Here is a 20,771-nt window from a genome sequence, read left to right as displayed (position 1 = left end):
AATACCATTCTTCTTCTATGGATTCTTTTATCTGTATTTCCTTTGTACTTAGTGACACACAGAACTGGTCATGCGAAGTTAAGACAGTCAGACTTGACAAAAAAATCTAGCAAGTGTTTGCACATAAGTTACGAGACTTTTTTGTTTCCTTTTATAGGAGCATAAAGTGCTGCTAACTGGTACGCCACTGCAGAATACAGTAGAAGAATTATTTAGTCTCCTTCATTTTCTTGAACCATTGCGTTTTCCTGCTGAATCTACCTTCATGCAAGAATTTGGAGACCTTAAAACAGAGGAACAGGTATTGGAAATTGAATTAGTTTGGTCTGAGTCTCAGTATCTGAATGGGTGATTTGTAGGAGACACTCTTGTTTTGGAAAGGAACCATTATTACTTCTCACCTTGCCCCTTCCTGTGTAACATCTCAGTTGTTTTTCTGTCGTGCACGTAATATTCCTAAATCACGCAGGCGGAAGAACGAAGTTAAGTATAATATTTTGAAGTTATTAAACATGTCAAGACAGTTTGTTAGGGATATTCTGAAAAAAATCACAATTGAAAAATATCTCTCAGATCTCATTTTTGTTTATTGGGAATTTAGCTAGAGATGAATATTTCTTGGGGAAAAAATAAGTTTGGAAGCAGAGTATAAACTGTGGAATTTCGGTTCATGTTAAAGAACTGTGTTTACATTTCTGGATTGATTTTATAAGTATAGCAAGTCAATTGGGAAAATAATAAAACCTGAAGTTTTCTGGCTTTGTAGACAGTTTGCAAACAGTGCTAAAACTATACTCTTTTCTTTTTTGAAGTACATGAAACATTTCTTTAGTAATGTAAAGTTTAAAAATAAGACTATATTCCTTCTGGAAGTTATTTCATATAAGTCTAGAAATGAAAAGTGATACTGAGTTCAAATATTTTTTTCCCAACAAACTTGATTCATTCAGGTTCAGAAACTACAAGCTATCCTGAAACCCATGATGCTCAGACGGTTAAAAGAAGATGTAGAAAAAAAGCTGGCTCCTAAGGAGGAAACTATAATTGAAGTAGAACTAACTAATATTCAGAAGAAATATTACCGAGCAATTCTGGAGAAAAATTTTGCTTTCTTATCCAAAGGAGCAGGGCAAGCAAATGTACCAAATCTGGTTAACACTATGATGGAACTCAGAAAATGTTGTAATCATCCTTATCTCATCAAAGGTATATGCTTTTCTACTTTTATTGAAATTATATAACAACTTCTTTGACATTTTTATCAGACTTCTGAAGTACTGGATTAGGAGGAAATGTTCTTTGACAGATGTAAGGCAAAGTTGTGAGGCAGTTGCATATTTGAGACATGAAATGCGAGCTTTTTTTTTTGTACAACTACACAGAACATTTAGAACTGTTTACCTTCTGAACGTGTTACTTTACTTTAAAAGCAGTATGAAGGAATGCTTCTAAAGCGAACTTCTGAAGTTTTACTACTTGCAATAGATACAGTCTGTTTCGGTGTTTGTTGCTTTTGTTGCTTGCTTTAGATGTTTTTTTCCTGCTTGCGAGAAAATACACCTGAAGTTCTTAAAGTTTTTACTATGTTTTCAAACATAGTGGGACTTCAGAAAAGGTCTTCAAAATACTGTTCTTAAGACTTATGTCCCACTTCAAATATTACAGAGGTAAATGGACTTGTGTTTTTTTTTTAATTACTTTTTTACACAACACTTGAAGGAGTTATATCTTTGATTTTGCAATTTGGGGTTATTCATGTAATTTTAGACTTTTTTTTTTCTGTGTTCTGCTTAAAAATATAAGACTTCTTTTCAAAGAACATAGAAATAAATCTTCTTGTTAGACTTGATATCCATCCAGAACTCTGTTCTGTCTCCAGCACTGGCTAATTGGGGACCTTTAGAGTACAAGCATTGATTTTGGTAACTTATTCATCTATGTATATAGAGATATTTGTGTAGGTATGCTGGTAGTCATAGAGATTTATTCTTTGATAGGTGCTGAAGAGAAAATCCTTGGAGAGTTTAAAGAAACTTACAGCCCAAGTGCCCCTGACTTCCATCTACAAGCAATGATCCAGTCTGCTGGGAAATTAGTTCTTATTGATAAACTCCTTCCAAAAATGAAAGCAGGAGGCCACAAGGTCCTTATCTTCTCTCAAATGGTGCGGTGCCTTGATATTTTGGAGGATTACCTTATACATAAAAGGTAAGATACTGCATGTTCTGTCTTTGTAGTATATTGATGTCAGTGGACATATTTTTGGGTGTTGTTGTGGGGCTAACAATACAGCATACCAAAGATAGGAAGGTTAGTGGGGTTTTTTTTGCGAATCACTAACTTACTATGCGATGTCTTACCAGTTGTTCAGAAACAACTGGCCAACTTCACAGAGAAACTGAAGAGAACTGGTTGAGTAAACCTTCAGTTTGTTGCTTTTTCTATTAAACATAATTTAACATATATCCACACTGTTGGCATTACCTATCAGAAACCAACCAAATTCAAGCTCAGCACTGCTCATCCAACCTCCAGGAAGCATATAATATGTTCTTTACATCATGTTGAACTTGGACCAGACAGGTGTAGCACAGTTCCTTACTACAAACTAGTAAATAACTGGAGGTTTAATTTCTTTATTAATGTCAAAAATGGGCTTCCCGTCTTGCCTAAATTAGTACAGCTTTGAATTCTGCAGCAGAACGGAAAGCCAGTTTGTTTACTGCCAGACACAATGCAGCTCCTTAGATGGCCTTGTGCTGTCACGTGTAATAGCACCCTTTGGTTATGCTGTTGACTCCATAGAAACTAAGCACTTACAGATGTACAGGACTAAGTACTACACATAAAGCCTTAGCATGTAAGGACTGCCCTTAAACTCAGCTACAACCAGTAGCTGCTACATCAACCTGAAAATGAAAAAGGTTCTGGTTATTTGTTAGAAATTAAATACTGTTTTAAGATGTATATTTGTCAGTAAACTGCACAGTAATACAGAGTTAACATGTAACAGAAAAAATAGGCATGCCTTCATGCAGTGCAACACTGGAACGTATACTAGAAGTTGTTTGTAGATTACTAGTATCTCTTTTTATCTTAATTGTGTATAAATTACTTGATTCTGTGCTTTTTGTTTGGTAAATCTAGTTACTTGAACTTAGCTTAACGTTTTGTATTTTGTATGTGTTCACTTTAATACACTAATTGTAACCTCATAGTGGTGCTTACAATCCAGTATGAAACTATTCCTTTTTTATAACAATCCGGCAAGATTTAGATTGGTGCGTCGTAGGTACAGGTACAATCTTCTGATATCCACAGAAGCTGCAGCTCGCTTTATGCTGCTGTTTGATTAGAAATGTTAGAGTGCACACATGATTGGACTTACCAGAATTCATGACTGCAGGAGATGGCTGCCTGCCAAATAGCCAGTGGTCCTGTGGATTATCTGCTGTCCCATTTTATGGCTGATTAGAAGAAAAATGGTTGTGAAGCTTTTTAACTAGATACACACTCGGCATCTTACTCGATGTACGTTTAGAAGTATTTGCTTCCTTTTTAAGCAAGACAGAGAGGGTCCATTTCATTTCCAAAGTTTTACAGGGGTCTTGGTAATTATCAAAGGTAACGGAAGCAGCAATTACACTTTGGGCTTCTGATTTTGCCACTTTTCGTCTAAGTAGTCATAGATTCATTGATGCCTTGATAAAAGACAGTGAGAGGTGCTGTGAAGTCCTTTTTGTTCTATTTCTCTTGGTCTTGCCAGAATCAATGTGCAGTTTGCTGAATGCCAGCTCACTAAGTATTCCTTTGTGCTGGTTACTTGGTTACCCTTCCTGATCTGACAAGTTGGTGTGTAATACAAAAGGGCACTGCTTGCTTCTGTGGCCGCAGGCAGAGATCCAAGAGTAGCATGGGAAAAACTTCAAGGTGCTCCCATTAGCCTTGAGTTTGTGGTGTGTTTTAATGCAACTAAATGCCGTGACAATGCATGTTTCCAGGTATGTATAGTCAGATACTTGCTCTAATGGAGAAAGAGCATCTCTTAGAATATTTGCTGTTAGGAGTTCCTGATGTGTATTAGTACCACTGTGCTCTGTCCTGATTTCTGGTAATCAAAGTTAGTTTGTGACTTTTATTCACTGTATAGAATAAATATGCAGGCAGATTTGTTCTAATCCCCATTTAAACTATGAAAAACCTTGTAGTGATGTGTGTGCGTGACAATTTCCAGATATTTATATGAACGAATTGATGGACGAGTACGAGGTAACCTCAGGCAAGCTGCAATTGACCGGTTCAGCAAACCAGATTCCGATCGCTTTGTGTTCCTTCTGTGCACCAGAGCTGGTGGTTTGGGCATCAATTTGACTGCAGCAGATACGTGTATAATTTTTGATTCTGACTGGAATCCTCAAAATGATCTACAGGTAAACTTGTTTAATATTGAGACTGAAGACATCAAACTTGGTTGATAGAAAGTTGGTCGCTCAGAATGTTCAATCTCTGTCGTTAATGTGCATCACATTTAAATGTTCAGGTTTGGTTCTAACTTTTTCTGTCAAACCGATTAAATGCCCAATACAGGAAAACTAAGTCAGTGAGTTTATAAATCTCTTAAGATTTGGACGACATTATGAAACCTGAGGCAGCAGAGGGGTTAGATTTTGCATATATTGAGTAGTACAGTTTACAGAAATAGAACTGTTCCATTGAAACATAATTTATAGAAATGAACAAATGTATATAACAAAACAGTGAACTAGTCAAATTTAGGAATTGGCTGCTGAAATTGAATACGTTCCCAAATCGCAACTTCTTTTAGCATTTTTATCTGGAGATCAGATAACTTCGGGGTTAGCATGTCTTTGTTGTCTAGTGCTACTGGGAGATAAATATAATTCAGTAGCACATTGATCTGCATTTTATTAGTCACTCTGGTTTTGGAAAAACTATAGGCACTTGACTTCTTTTTAAGTTCATAATTTCTTTTCAAGGCTGTGCTACAGCAAAACAAACTTCTTGGAAGAATGTTAGTTATTCCTAGATCAATCTAAATTCTTACTGTTCTCCCTTCATTCAAAAGGCTCAAGCCCGTTGTCACAGGATTGGTCAGAACAAAGCTGTGAAGGTCTACAGACTGATAACTCGTAACTCATATGAAAGAGAGATGTTTGACCGAGCAAGTCTGAAACTGGGACTCGATAAGGCTGTCTTACAGAGTATGAGCGGAAGAGAAAACAGTGTTGGTGGTGTATGTAGACTTACTTCCTGAATTACTTTTCCTTTTTATTTTGTAAGCATGTCGGAAGTATTTTAAATTACAGAAATTAAACTTTTTTTCTATTGTTTGCATCTCTGCTATGTGTTCTGATGTGAGCTAAGAATAGCTGAAATAATTTACAAGTAACTTCAGTAATAACTTATCAGAGTTTGTGCTTCTTAAGGTAAACAGTGTCAAAGTTAAACAAAGGGAAAACTTGAAAATTGGAAATTTTTCTTGTTTTCCTTTTATCTTCCTGGATTAATATAATGTGTTACTTCAATATAAGGTGAGATTTACATCTCGTGTTAAAGGGTAGGTTTTTAAACCTTATATTCATCACAGTATTGAGACTAGCCAAAACCAGAGACAGGTACTTGTTTAAGTGGGTACTGTAAACACACAGCAAATGATTTTAGCTGTTAACTAGATTTATCTCTGTCTTTAATAATCTAGATTTTAAATTTGGAAGTTACAAGGCACCGTTAGGTTGCAAAAGCATTGGAAAAGGAAAGAAAGAAAAAATAACTTTGGGGATCTTTTCTAGGCCTTTTTAACACCTATTTTATTTACTCAGATCCAACAACTCTCAAAAAAAGAAATCGAAGACTTGCTTCGACGAGGTGCATATGGTGCCATAATGGATGAAGAAGATGAAGGCTCTAAATTCTGTGAGGAAGACATTGATCAAATTTTGCAGCGCCGTACTAAAACTATTACAATTGAATCAGAAGGAAGGGGCTCCACATTTGCCAAGGTAAAGAAGCAGCAAGTTTTTCTTTGATAGTATAGACCTGTAAACTTAATCGAATGTTATAAAAAAATTATACTTAAATAAAAGTAGGGAACTTTTGTGTGTGTTTGTATGTTAGATACGTTTTTGGAGTTATTATATATACTTACTAGCACGTGCGTATAGCAAAATCCAGTTTACACATACACCTTGAGTAAATGCCAGACACAAAGAGACAAGTTGTGTGCTGCTTCGGAAAAAGGCTGGGACTTGAGAGACATAAGGGCTGCAGTAACCAAGAATATTAAAAGCCTTTAGTTTATAGATTCTTTCATATTCAGATATATTAAGAGCAAGGGAAAATGCATATAAGACAATTATTTAATAAGATTACCGATAGCCTCATTCTAAATCTATTTATAGATAGGTTATAGTTTGAACATGATCTTTTTTGGTAAAAGTTTGAAAAGTTAATACGTAAATATTTTAGAACTAAAGATAAAAGGAGTAAAGGGGGAGGGGAGAATAAGAATATAAGGCCTTAAGAGTAACAGCATAGAAAAAAAAATGTACAGACTCTGTTTCTAATTTGTGGTGTGTAGGCCAAAAACAATAATTTTGTGGAATCCAAAAACCTGTGCTGGAAAATTGAACAAGCACAAAAAAATAAGCTTGAATCTGTTAATTTCCAAACGTGCAAAAATGAACCTGAATAAATATAAATTAAGGTAAATTAAAAATAAAAATCTCAGGCACTATAATCAAGTTCTGAGCATGTGTCCTTCATTAATGCAGTAATGCAATTGTTACATTTAAAAAGACATGAAACAGAAAACTTTTTATACTGATGTGTATGTATTATTTTGAAATGTGTTTATTGAGTATCTCTTAAATCTTGCTGATTTGTGGGTTAAGTCCAAAGAAAAAAAAGCTTTCTAAAGAAGCAATATGAAACCAGTTAGGGAACGTGATTGTGACTTTCTTTTCATCACAAGAATTAGAAAATTTTATTTTTATTTTTTTTTCCAAAAAGCAGTGTATCAGGTTTTTTTTAAAGGCCTTCTGAAATAAAGCTTATTCAGTGCTTTCAAGCTTTGATTGTTGGTAGTTTAAGTACTCCTTTGAAAATTCCCTCAAGCGGGTATTTTTTGTATGAGATGAAATCCCCAAATGCTGATAAGCCTCTTCAAACGATTCTATTTTTTTCCATTCAAGTAATTTAGATTCAGACTTGGAAGCAGAATAATCTTGCTACTTAATGTTGTTCTCCCCTGATGGTGCATAAAAGTTCATTAGATTTTACTGATATATTATGGGCCTGAATTTAAAAAATGAAGGGGGAGGAGAACTTTGAGTTACTTCACACTGTTAGTAACTTCTAAAGGCTTAACAGCTGCTTGGGAGATTTTGATGGAATACAGTTTTGCCGCACTGAGGCATTCAACTCTACAAGCTTCTCATGAATGCTGTTGGTAAGATACAATTATATTTTTTTACAGGCTAGCTTTGTTGCATCTGGAAACAGGACTGATATTTCACTAGATGATCCCAACTTTTGGCAGAAATGGGCCAAAAAGGCAGAAATAGATATAGATGCCATCAGTGGCCGAGTAAGTATTTCTCTCATAACGTATTGTTTTTTCCAAGTATGTGCTTGCTGTTGAAGTCTGAGATGGCAATACAAATTTTTGGTGCTTCTTTGCTTAATATATCTATGAAGCAGAGTTTGTGTGATGGTTACTTTGTGCGTGGATAATCAACCGGCAGATAGCTTTAATATTTCCTAGTTCCCTGTTGTCCCAAAAGAGTTTGGGCGTTTCTGATTTTTCATCCTGTAAAAGGTTGAAAGCATGTAATTGTTCTGATTGCCTTGTTTCTCTGGCCGTAACTCCTGTTCTGGAATCTGCAAAACAGCAGACAGTTGTAATTACTGGTTTTACAATACTGGAAGTTGTGACTTACATGCAGAGACATTCCTATGAAGTCAGTTCTAAAAAGGTTTCATTGACCCTCTTTATTGATAGAGCCTATGTCATACGTAGTCTGTGGAAGTATTCAGCTCAGATGAAATGTTCAATATGGCTTCTAAGTAGTGTGCTGGCATCGTTGCATGAAACCCCTTTTTTTTCTTGTTGTCTTGTTTTCTTGTCACATTAGACAGAGGTTGTTCCTTTTTGAACTAAAGCCATCTAGAAAAATAAAGCCATTACAGAAAAATTTACAACTGTTTTTCTGATATAGTTTGCTTGAAATTTTGCAGAACAGCCTGGTTATTGATACCCCAAGAATTAGAAAACAAACAAGGCCCTTCAGTGCTACGAAAGATGAGCTGGCTGAATTGTCTGAAGTGGAGAGTGAGGGTGAGGATAAACCAAAACTCCGCAGGCCGTGTGACCGTTCCAATGGATATGGAAGAACAGAGTGTTTTCGGGTGGAAAAAAACCTACTGGTCTATGGGTATGGTACACATCCTTCTTTGTTCTAGGAAAAAAATAATATAAAAATTTAAAAAATAATAAAAAAAAGAAAGGAGGGGGGAAAAAGGCAAACGTTTTTCCATGTACTAAATTGTATTTATGGGGAAACTTATATTGGTGAAGTACAGATCCTGACCAGTTAATAAATAGGTATTTGTATAGTGCATAGACGCTATATATATAGCTTCCTTAATGTATCCGCTGGATGTGATCTTAAGCATTTTAAGATGAATTGCTTTTTGCAGAAATTCTAATTCATACACCTAATCACACAACTGTAATTTTAGGTCTTTGCTTTTGTAGCAAGACAAAAATTTACCTTGGTCTTTTGGCGGTTTTTGGGTATGGGTACATAAATTGCGATATTTATACATATTGCAGTATCGAGGTAAAGTAAGCATGTACTGATAGCATTCGTAGCATTTTTGCCCTTTTCCCTCCCCACCTACATTTGAAGGAGCTCGTTGAAATCTTTATTATGCTTTTATTGTTTTAATTCCTACCCTTTTTGTTGTTTAATCTGTTAAAATGAACTACATACAAGTTTTATATTAAGCTTGCAATAACCTGGTGTGTCTATAGAGAGATTTTATTTAAAATTTGAATTTTATTTTATGAATAAATTTGATATAATCACGTGCCCTGTATAAATCTTCCTGACAACTTGCAATTGAAGAAATATTAAAGAAAACAGGTAAAACCCTTTCTTCAGGGAAGGGTAGACACGTCTAATATGGGCACTCCAGTAATCTCTGTTTAAAAAAATAAAAATACGATAAGGGCTGCAGGCAGGCTTAAAACTGCATACGTAAATATCTAAAATAAGCTAATGAACGGCTTGGTAACTGTCCTGTTCGTAATTGCAGAACATCTTGCACTTCCGTGAGGTTTGAATAGGAACTGAAAATCTAACCAGTCATTTTAAGCACACTTATATCAGATGTTGTGATTTTATAAATAAAGTCTTAGGTGTTCTTTTCATCCACCTGAAAAGATAAATGACTGTGCATGTTATCGTTGAGTTCCAGTGAGTTTTGTGCCTAAAATGATCTTTTTTTTCAAAACATGTAGTTTTTGTTTAAAACCATTTTACACAGGTAGTCTTGTTGGAAATGTTGCTTTCATATTTCTACTCAGTAATTTAAATGGAAGGAAAAAATAGAATTTCTCTAAAATTTTAGTATTTCTTTTTATAAAATAAACCTGTTGGAGTGTTTCACTTGTGCTAACCTGTGATTCTCTTTGGACTAGGTGGGGTCGCTGGAGAGAGATTTTGTCACACGGTCGCTTCAAGAGGCAGCTAAATGAACAGGATGTGGAGATAATTTGCCGAGCTCTCTTAGCCTACTGCCTTGTTCACTACAGAGGGGATGAGAAAATAAAAAGTTTTATATGGGATCTCATTACCCCAACAGAAGATGGGCAAACACGAGAGCTGCAGAATCACCTTGGTAAGGACTGAAGTGGTTTTGTGGTTAAAAAGCTTCACGTACACATGCCAGTGACAATGGGATAAAAGCAGCTAAAAATTCTCTCTGAAAGTTAACTACTTGAAATAGGTATCTGGAGTAAGCTCCACTTAATTCAACTGATGGAAAAAGAAGTGTCATTTCTGCTTCACTTTGTTTTTTGATTGCTTAGCCAAATGGGTTGGTATACTGTATTTAAGCTTTTTTTCATTTTGGTTCATTAGAAGCTATTTTGTTTCAATGTAGGTGACAACATGCTCTTGTCTCTGTCCCCATCTCCTGCTTTGTCCTTAGCTTGTGAAATGTAGTTCAGAGGTGCTCCAACAGACCAAACAAAACAAAACTTGTACTCACAAGCTGGGAGGCTGGTGTATTTTCTAGTAGGTCACAATACTGGTATAGGATTTAGTAGCTACAAATATCACGGGTTCTGTACCTACCTGTTGCTGTTATTGCATTATGTTTTAAATTATATAGGCCTTTCAGCCCCTGTGCCTAGAGGAAGAAAAGGAAAAAAAGTGAAGACCCAGGCTAGCACTTTTGACATACACAAAGCAGAATGGCTTCGAAAATACAATCCAGAACATCTATTGCAAGATGAAGGATACAAAAAGCACATAAAACACCACTGCAACAAGTAAGCAGTAGTTGAAGTGTGAATGTTTTTTACTTCTTATGTAAGGATTCTTTTTCTTCTACTTCCTTGTTGTCTTAGACTTTGAAGTACTTCTGTTGCTATGAAAAAAGTGTGTGTTTGATTAGGACAAATGGGCTGTATTGTACTATGAGGTGAAATGAATATTTCATATTAAAAATAACCTTGTTATCCTTTTTAAATAAACCACATAAACCACATGTTTGTACATTGCGGAGCTGGGGCCCCGAGACAGAGAGAATCTTGCTAGCATGTTTTTGGAGCCTCGTAGCAGCCAAAGACTAAAGAACTTGGGAGTGCATAGCAAAGAAATTGAAAGCGCTAAAGTTGTTGCTCCTAAACCTTCTTCTTCTTTTTTTTTTTTTTTTTTAACCTGGTATTGTTTCTAGGCTTCTGAGAATCTGAATTGGCTCGCTTGTTGAAAGCTTATAACGATGAACGTGGTTATTTTAGATAAAGCACTTCTTTATAACAAAGCTTGTCATGCTCTGCTTGAAAACTTCAGGCAACTATAGACAAAAATTGAGATAAAGCATGGACAAGCCATTGAGGTCATGAACTAAATTTGAAGTGAGGAGGAATGAAAAGGGATGTGAAAGATGTTTATCGTCAGCCTGTTGGAATCTTTTTAAGGGAATCTTCCAAGTAGGAAGAGAGAAATAGAAATTTGCTTTTAGCAGTAATTTATGAAGCAAGTGAGTATTCTGCTGGCTCTGGCCTTTCTCTGGATTTGAAAGGCACTTTGCAATGAAACAGTAGCAATACAAAAGTGCAGCATGACTTGAATTGGAGGTTATCTCCTCTCATAACTGAAGGAAGTATGTTTTAGGAAAACAGCTTGTAAACCTTCTGATGTCACAAAAAAATAATGAAAGCTTTTAAAGTACTAATATATCTGTTTCTAACCTTTTTTTTTCTTTAGGGTCTTGCTTCGAGTAAGAATGCTGTATTACCTAAAACAAGAAGTCATTGGTAATGAATTCCAAAAGGTCTTCGAAGGAATTGATGCCAGGTGAACTATACGGAGGGTTTTTGCCTGTTTATTTTAGATGTAAACTTAACCAAATGAAAATTCACAAGTTGTAGACCCAAATAAAAGAATTTGCAAGCAAGTATTTCTATTCTTGTTGTGAGGAAAACATGTTTTTATTTGCCAAGTTAACAAAACACTTTGTATTTACTTGACACAGGAAGTCTTGATTCCTATTTAGTAGTCTAGCCATATGAAATTCCTAAAAACAAATAGAATGAAAAAGTAAGTGAAAGATGAAATATGTTTGACATTCTAATTGGCAGGTTTTCCTTGCCTCTTTATGCACACTTTTAGTTAAGCGCTGCAAGTTCCATTAATTTTTTTATGGAAGTATTTCCGTGTGAGAATTCTTGAGCTCATTGCTGCACGAATTTGCAGTAAATAGAAACTTCGAGTTAGATTCAGAAAGCTGTTATAAACATTTACGGAGTAGTCCATCTCATGCTATTAAACATAAAAGCAGGTAATATTTGGTTTTACTAAGGTTGGTAAACACAAACTGCTAGAAATTGGCAGAATTCGAAGAGAATATTGTATGCTCCTTCTGCTTTCATATTCTTTCCCTGGTCTCTGCCAAATACAAAATACCAAGCTGTCTGTTTTGTATTGCTGTTTAATGCTATATTGTGTAGCTTATGTACCTCTTAGTAGCATAGTCCTACATTAGTTAACTGTTACTTGCTTTTAAATACCGAAGTGCATTTTAAAAAAAAGTTTCTATCCAAAGAATCTTTACAACCTTCAAAACAATCTTTGAATTGTTTTGTTGGACACGGAATGTGGTACATGGGTCTTTGAAGAGAGAAGTTTGAAAGCCTTCCATAACATACAAATTCCAAATTAAAAATGTACTTCTGCCTCTGAATATTACTGACATTGATGCTGTTGGTGATTCTCCTTAGTGAAATTGATGTTTGGGTCCCTGAGCCAGATCATTCAGAAGTTCCTGCTGAGTGGTGGGATGCAGATGCAGATAAATCCCTTCTAATCGGAGTTTTTAAACATGGTGAGTAATATGAATGACTGCATACGTACTTCCCCACCCCTCAATATCAACTTCTACCATCTTTCTTTTTATAGTTTACTTCAAAAGATGACTTTGTGCCACTTTTTTTTTTTATAGGTTATGAAAAATATAACACTATCAGAGCAGACCCAGCACTGTGCTTCTTGGAAAGGGTTGGCAAGCCAGATGATAAAGCGGTTGCTGCTGAGCAGAGGGCAAATGATTATATTGATGGGTAGGAGTGCTTCAAACTGAGCATGAATGTTTTAAGGACTTAAAGTAAACAAGACTCAATTTGTGTGTGTTGTACTTTGTTCTCCTCTTAACTAGCTTTACGCTAGTTTGATGTCGTTGTTGTGAAGAAAATACTTTGAGCAGAGATAGAAGTGCGACAAAACAATTTAAATATCTGGGATTTCACAGTTAAGGGAGAAATACATCAACTTTATGTTAAAAGGATTGTGCCTTGTGTTGCTACTTCAGAAATATTATGTGCTGAAGTGTACAAGCCTTCAGAGGCTGAATACTACAGATCTGTTTGACTTGATTTTAGGTTGGTCACCTTGGTGTGTTTTCTTGTGTAGTTAACCAGTGACACCAGTAGGTTACTTCGAGTGTTACTGGATAACTTTTGAAAGGGAGAACTTCCTTTAATCATTGCTTCATCAATGATAGTAGCAACTGTGCTTATAAAGAATATGAGTGAGACACTAAATGGGAGAGGGGGACAGGATTCAAGCAAAAGTTATGAGATGTTTTCCTTGTTTCAAATACAAAATTAAACACAGTGTATGTAACTAAATTGAAATGGGTTTTGCTTGATTTGAAAGAGTGTAAGGTCTTCCTAAATATTATTAAAATGTGTTTTGTGTTGAAACTTCAACAGGGACGTAGAAGATCCGGAATATAAACCAGCACCAGCAATGTTTAAAGATGACATAGAGGTATAACCGGCATCTATTAATAGCTGCTTTTAACACACTTAGAATGTAACACTTCCATCTTTTTATTGAGCAAATAATTACATTTTTCTATGTTTTTCAAAATTGATAGACCTTACTCCATGTTTCTCTGCAGTTGGGGGTGGGGAACAGGAGCAATTTACTGTGTAATTCTGTTGTGGGTCGTGTTACTCTTGTTCTTTGTCGTATTTGTAATTGTCTACAAGAAGTGCATTTTACCTAAATCCTTGGAGATGGATACATTTATTGTATTTCACTTTTGTTTTTCTACAGGATGATGTTTCATCTCCGGGTGATTTGGTAATAGCAGATGGAGGTAAATACATAAATACATGGAACTTAAAATCTGCACCTTATTTTTGGTTGCTTAATTCCCATGACTTGACTAAAACTTGTTGACATTGCCTTGTGTAAACCCATGGGGACGAGCAATGATTAATTTATTTTTTCCGTGATTTTGTTTTTAATATAGATGGACAAATGATGGAAGGAGACAAAATCTATTGGCCCACCCAGTCTGCCTTAACAACACGTCTTCGGCGCCTAATAACAGCTTATCAACGAACCAGTAAAAATAGGCAGGCCCAGCAGATCCAGCCAGCATTCCCAATACAAACTAGTATGATGCAGACTCCGTACGAAGAAGCTGCTCTAAACCCAAAGATGGCTGCTAAGATAGAAAGACAGCAAAGGTATATGTGTTATAGAAATAAAAATGTTTATGCATACTTATTTAAAAATATGTAGAGAAAGAGATAATTGCTAGCCACATGATATAGTGAAGAAAATTACATTTTATTTTATTTTTTTTGCTTGGTGGTGAAGGTGGACAAGAAGAGAAGAAGCTGATTTCTACAGAGTTGTGTCCACATTTGGAGTGGTATTTGATCCTGAACGGGGACGATTTGATTGGACCAAATTTAGAGCAATGGCTAGGCTACATAAGAAAACTGATGAGAGCTTAGAAAAGTACCTGTATGCTTTTATGTCAATGTGCAGGAGGGTCTGTCGTCTCCCCTCAAAAGAAGGTGGGTGGATATATCTTTATCTTTAGTTTTCTCTTTACTTTTTATTTAAAGCGTTTTTCTTGATTATTGCCTTCCTTGTTCATGTGTTCTGAAATATAAAATGGGGGTGAAGAAAATAAAGATCTTAAGTGAAGTGTAAAATTATAAGCTTATAAAGGGGGTACATAACTGATTGAAACCATCTACTTCTAGTATTGCTTTGCAGTGGTTGTTTTTGTTTAGTTTTGTTTTTTACCAGATTCTCATCTTTGTTTTGTTTTAAAACAGAACTTGTAGACCCAAACATTTTTATCCAACCGATTACAGAGGAGCGTGCTTCCCGGACTTTGTATCGCATTGAGCTCCTAAGGAAGGTGCGAGAACAGGCCCTTAGACACCCCCAGCTGTTTGAGCGACTAAAGCTATGTCAGCCAAACCCAGACTTACCTGTCTGGTGGGAGTGTGGGACTCACGACAGGGATTTGCTTATTGGAGCTGCTAAACATGGAGTTAGCAGGACAGATTATCATATCCTTCGTGATCCTGAACTGTCGTTTATGTCTGCCCAGAGGAACTATAGTCAGAACAAAGTGGCGCTCTCAAGGACTTCTACTCCGCTCTTGCATCAGTACCAGATGGCATTAGCTGCTTCTCCTCTTACACCGCAGTCAAGATTGCCAGATGCTAAAGTGAATGCTCTCGAGGATGCAAAAGTTAAAAATGAGAATCTGAAAGAGGATGCTCAGTCTTCTGAAGAGGAATCTATGTCTACAGAGGAGACACAGACGATAATGAAATCTGAACCTCTGAGTCCAAAAAACGGCACACCAGTACAAAATACAGACCACAGACCTAGTGTGAAGACAGAAACAGACAGGCGCATGGTGGCAGCAAGGACAGAGCCTCTAACTCCAAACCCAGCTTCCAAAAAACAGAGAGTCAGCAAAAGAGGATCTGACTCTAGCTCTGACTCAGACTCTGACTCAGATAGATCATCCTGTTCTTCCAGGTCATCTTCGTCATCCTCTTCGTCTTCCTCATCTTGTTCACACTCTCGATCAGGCTCTAGTTCTTCTTCATCTTCATCTTGTTCTTCAGCATCTTCATCCTCATCATCTTCATCCTCCTCTTCCTCGTCGTCGTCATCATCATCATCTGAAGAGAGTGATAGTGAAGAGGAGGCACAAAAACGTGGTATGTTGGTAGTCTTATTTCTGAACTACAGTTTTTAAATTGAACAAATTTATTCCTAATGGAAGAATGTCCAAAAAAGGTTATTGAATCCCAGAAAAGTAAATGTAAACAGTTTTGCTTGATTTGAAGCGAGTCAGAAGAATTTCAAGAACAGAGCTCTGCTCTTTTGCCTCTTAGTAATGCTTTGGATGAGGTAGTTGGTTTTTTTTTTTTTTTTTTTTTTCCAGTCTTGTTCCAGTCTTGCTTTCCTGTATGTGTAGCTTCCTCACTGTGCTTTCAGGAAATCTGCAAGTGTCCTTCTGTACAAGTTTGTGATGTAAGCTGCTTTTTCTTGAAAGCTAGGGGTGGCCAAGCAGTGTATTTGCGCTGAAAAATTTCACACACTTAAATGCATACTTCAAAACTGCAGTGATTATAGAGTATAGGACCAGAGAACCCATAGAGACACTTCTGGAAGGTTCAAAGTAAAAACAAAAACCTCTGATCAGTGAAGTGATATAAAATGTGCACTAAGCCAACCAATCTGTATTTGAAACATTCCTTACTTTTAGATACTCTGACCTGTACTCAACTTTTGTCTTGTTCAGACTCAGAATGTGGAAATATTTCTCTGCTCTGTGATAATATATGGTAACAGAAAAGTGAAGAGAATGAAGTTAAGCAGTGGCATTACAGCATGACTAAATAAGCTGACGTTTTTCCCGATACCTCAAAAGGAAATATTTAGTCAGATGGATCCTGTTGTCTGTGGAAATGACAGAAACCTTAGGGTTAATTTACTGGGAAAAATGGGCAAGTTAAATGCCTCTTAGGCAAAATGATTAAGATGCTGCTTCCTGTAGCAGTGGGAGGACATGTTCAAAGGAAACAGCTGTATGAAAAAAAAATAACAGTGAGAGAAAAGGAAAGCTTACACGACTTCGATCTTCAGTTCTAGATGGTGGATACCATAACATGTGCTACAAGTCAAAATATTAGCCTTGCTTTCTGCCAGCTCAGTCTGTTTATGCAAGTAATTGTGCCATCCTCAGATCTGCAAAATCTTATCAGTCAGCCTTCCTTTCTGTGGCTATTTTACTGTAACTTGGTATTGAAGGGGTTGGCAAATGCTGGAAAGCTGCTCTTGAAATTCATCTGAGCTTTCAGTTTTAGGCCCAGTTTTTGCATCATATATTGTATAGTGGAACCTTTGGCGTACTTTCTATATTTGAAACATATTTTGAGAGAGTAAAATAATATCAGGTCACTGAATTCATATCTATTGCTAAGGACAGATACAAGTTCAGTAGAATTATCCTGCTCTTTTTGCTGACGTAGTATTTACCTTGTTTGGCAGCACCTTTTTTCCAGTTGGACTGTTTCCCTATGTCATAGTGAAACTTGTATTGTGAGATGGAAGCAAAAGTAAAATTAAGATGGAGAGAAATTATAAGAAAGTCAGGGGACACACCTAAAAGTTACTGGGGGGGGGAATCAGTGATTTAAAAAAAAAAAAAAAATTCATTTAAGCAGACATGTTTTCAGTATGAGTAAATTAGAACATCCAATGTTCCATCTAGTAAATGAAATGGCATTTTTTAAAGTAGTATCCCAATACATTTGCCACACTCTGGCAATAGACACCTTTCTTTTCAATCTAATTCTGTATTTTAATATGTTTGCCTGTAAACGAAGTACTAATTTTGAAGTAAAAAAGGACTTCCTATCTGCTTACCCTGTAGCATGCCCATTTTCAAATATCTCATGTTTGACATGTTAAGCTCTCAAGAAATTAATTAAATGTATATATATGGAATTTACATGCCTAGAAAAGGGTCATCAGTCACACTGAAGAAACTCACAAATTAATTCTTCAGTATAATTTTGAGTTGGGACTTTCTTTGAACGTTGTTTTATGTGTTGTTTACCTGAGCCTCTTACAGTGAGTCTGTTTTTTAACTTGCAACATCAAGTGATATTAGTGGTTTTATTTAGCAGAAGGAACTGCTCATATAAAAGCATATGATGAAGAAAGTGTAGCTTCTCTGAGTACAACGCAAGATGAGACACAAGACAGTTTCCAGATGAACAATGGGACACCAAATTCCAGTTACCTCCTACAAGGTGGCTACATGTTGGCAGCATCCTATTGGCCAAAGGCAAGTTTTTCGTACTGCTTTGAAAATCAAGGTTGCACAGGAAGGTGGGCTGTGACATTAGTATTGAATTAAATACGCTAACACCACGTCACAGAAGTTCTTGGGGAAAAAAACAAAAACAATTGACTTCAGGGTAAATTATAGTAAAACTGCAGTTAAGCAGTTTATGCATCAGTTGTAGAGCTGTATCTGTACATGAGAGAACATTCACGTGGGAAGCAAAATTTGAAAGAAAGCATATGTTGGATGTAGATGAGATAAATGATCAGGTATTTGAATTTTCAGTCAGTGATTGTACTCTTTAGAGTATTTCAAAAGTATCTCAGGAGTGAAGTAGAGCAAGAAATCATTTATGCTACATGTTAGAAACTATTTTATTTGGGGATATCAGACACCTTCTGCTACATTATGAAATCCTAGTGAAATTCTGAAGTTGTGTTGAAGTATAGACTGGGTGAGGCAGTGATCTAATACAGCTCTCATGATAGAATTTTTACTGTGTGACTGTATGTTGAAATAGTCCAGTATACATTGGAAAGATAATAGTACTAATGGACTGCAAATTCATCTTCTTGGAAATAAGTACTGAATAGTTTTAAGCTTTTCAGTTGCGTCCAAATTTCTATGACTGACATAACTAAGTTCAGTTCTGTGTTTGATTGTTTGCTTTTCAGTCTTCCACAATATATTGTTTCATTTGAGCGTTATGTGCTTTTTTTAGCTGTTTTTCAATAGTCAGAGAGAAGATCCATGTGATGTGATTCATAGGTAGGAAGTTCACAGAGCAGTTTGTTACATACTACACAAATGTAGTGTATGCAGTGTCACTAAGCATTACACTTATAAGAATACGTTCTCTGTTTTTTAGGATCGAGTTATGATTAACCGGCTTGATAGTATTTGTCAAACAGTGTTGAAAGGTAAATGGCCTTCAGCAAGAAGGAACTATGACAGCAATACGGTGGCATCTTTCTACACAACCAAACTTCTGGATAGTCCGGGTGCAGCTGCAGATTACAGTGAGCCCAGTGCACCAACACCCCCTCTTGCAGGTGTTAAAGAAGAATATGATCAGTCACCACAGATGTCAAAGGTGAAGAAGCATGTACGAGAAAAGGAGTTTACAGTGAAAATCAATGACGTATGTTTATTTTTATTGCCCTAGGGCCTGATTGCGATTGCGGTGTGCGGCATGCTTTACCTGCAAGTGGCTGCCTGCTCTTATTCTCACTTCCTTCACACACTTGTTTGTGGGTATTTGGGTCTGCTTCTTCTGAGGTTTTTGGTTTTTTTCATTGTTGGTTTTAATTTTCATAAAACTCTGGAAGGGAATCACCATTATTTCCCTCTTTGAATTGAAATTTTGCTGTTATATTGCTTCTTCAGACAGCCTGTTTTATGCATTTTGTTAAAAACTGGGTTAATAATAAACAGTATTTCTGTTTGGCTTTTTTGAACATTTCAGCATATCCTATTCAGCAAATAAGTTTTTTTTTTTTTTATGGCCTTTTAGAGAGTTACAGGTACGTTTTCAAGTTAAAATGTAGGCTAGAAGCTTCAAACGTTTTCATCTGTATTTTGTGACCTGTTGGTAGCATGTAAAAAATATACGAAACTTTCCTCTTGCAATTGGATTTGTCACTTCTTTAGGACAAGATCAAGTAGGCGGCTGTTTATAGAGTCTAGATTTTTCAATTAGGATGTTATATAACTTATAGTCTTAGAGGCAATTCCATTAAATTTCCAGTCAGCTTCCTTTACATGGAGGAGAATCAAGACTAGTTTTAAGGTCTAATATAAGTTTTTTGTTCTTCTTCAACTCCTCTGGAGTAACTGTTTGTATTCTCATACAAACTGAAATTCATACAACGAAAGTCCTGATTATGAAGTAGTCGTTCTGCTTCAGAAGAGACTTTTCTAACCCTGGGATTTATTTAACAGGAAGGTGGTTTGAAATTGACTTTTCAGAAGCAGGGACTGTCTCAGAAAAGGCCATTTGAAAGCGAGGAAGGTGCATTGGGACAGCAGCAATACCTGGCTCGGCTACGTGAACTCCAGAACGCTTCAGAAACCAGCCTCGTCAACTTCCCAAAATCACTTCCTGAATCGGGTATATACTGTGAAATCCTAAAATGTCGGAGGACATGAGGATTAGTAATAAATCTTTTCTTCTGTGTTCTGCTGTTAACCTCCATGTCTGTAGGCAGTGGAGAGAGATGTTGGCAGTGTTATTTGCTCTAAACTGCCATTTAGGGGAATTCTGTGCAGTGTGTTAGGGAATCTGGGCACCTGTGAGTTAGGATATTGGGCCACGAGTCCTGACACAGTGTCAGTTATTGTAAAATTCATTTATTAGAAGGATGCCATCTTGCATTTTAAACACCCCCACAAGAAGATCTTAGTAATTATAAAGCTCATCAGTCTCCACTGTAAATAATGAGTTTAAATTACAGCTTATTATGGCTAGATTGGAAGTAAAGGTGAAGAGTTCTAGACTTATGCCTGTGTTGTCTTTGCACTCTTCATATTCTTGCCTGTCTCGTGTAATGAAAGAGTGGAAGACAATTGTCTAGAAAAAGGTTTGTGGCTTACAGCCTAAAACTCATAGCTTATTTTCATAACAGTAAGTGTACATGGCTAATTTAAAAAGCATTTGAATTTAGGAGTTAAAATTTGGATTAAAATGTTTGTAGTATTAGAATTGGGTGCTAGCGGTAGGCCAGATTCTGATCAAATGGCTGTAATTGATTGCATGCTTATGCATATGAAAACATCTTTGAAAATACCATCTTTAGCTTTCATTTTCTGCTAGATATATTACATGTAGAAATTAC

The 20,771-nt window shown here is 36.2% G+C and overlaps 1 protein-coding gene across 10 annotated transcripts in view; it reads left to right on the top strand.

The window, feature by feature from the left end:
- Window positions 1-20,771, top strand: part of CHD9 (chromodomain helicase DNA binding protein 9) — a 91,969-nt gene that overhangs the window by 61,336 nt on the left and 9,862 nt on the right. For 4 of the 10 annotated variants that reach the window (XM_035336944.1, XM_035336949.1, XM_035336951.1 and 1 more), the window contains 21 exons: window positions 158-301; window positions 951-1,206; window positions 1,998-2,208; window positions 4,235-4,430; window positions 5,087-5,254; window positions 5,841-6,020; window positions 7,496-7,606; window positions 8,257-8,453; window positions 9,725-9,924; window positions 10,420-10,579; window positions 11,520-11,609; window positions 12,533-12,636; window positions 12,754-12,871; window positions 13,523-13,580; window positions 13,872-13,914; window positions 14,071-14,290; window positions 14,424-14,626; window positions 14,894-15,799; window positions 17,774-17,937; window positions 18,806-19,078; window positions 19,879-20,047. In XM_035336944.1, coding sequence (XP_035192835.1) covers window positions 158-301; window positions 951-1,206; window positions 1,998-2,208; window positions 4,235-4,430; window positions 5,087-5,254; window positions 5,841-6,020; window positions 7,496-7,606; window positions 8,257-8,453; window positions 9,725-9,924; window positions 10,420-10,579; window positions 11,520-11,609; window positions 12,533-12,636; window positions 12,754-12,871; window positions 13,523-13,580; window positions 13,872-13,914; window positions 14,071-14,290; window positions 14,424-14,626; window positions 14,894-15,799; window positions 17,774-17,937; window positions 18,806-19,078; window positions 19,879-20,047 — 4,171 coding nt within the window. Of the gene's footprint in view, window positions 1-157; window positions 302-950; window positions 1,207-1,997; window positions 2,209-4,234; window positions 4,431-5,086; window positions 5,255-5,840; window positions 6,021-7,495; window positions 7,607-8,256; window positions 8,454-9,724; window positions 9,925-10,419; window positions 10,580-11,519; window positions 11,610-12,532; window positions 12,637-12,753; window positions 12,872-13,522; window positions 13,581-13,871; window positions 13,915-14,070; window positions 14,291-14,423; window positions 14,627-14,893; window positions 15,800-17,773; window positions 17,938-18,805; window positions 19,188-19,878; window positions 20,048-20,771 lie in introns of those variants that run through there. The other 6 variants (XM_035336947.1, XM_035336950.1, XR_004753864.1 and 3 more) reach the window with 5 other exon arrangements.

The sequence above is a fragment of the Oxyura jamaicensis genome, chromosome 11 (genome assembly GCF_011077185.1).
Source record: "Oxyura jamaicensis isolate SHBP4307 breed ruddy duck chromosome 11, BPBGC_Ojam_1.0, whole genome shotgun sequence".
Classification (NCBI taxonomy): Eukaryota; Metazoa; Chordata; class Aves; order Anseriformes; family Anatidae; genus Oxyura; species Oxyura jamaicensis.
This window is presented reverse-complemented; position numbering and strand designations above follow the sequence as displayed.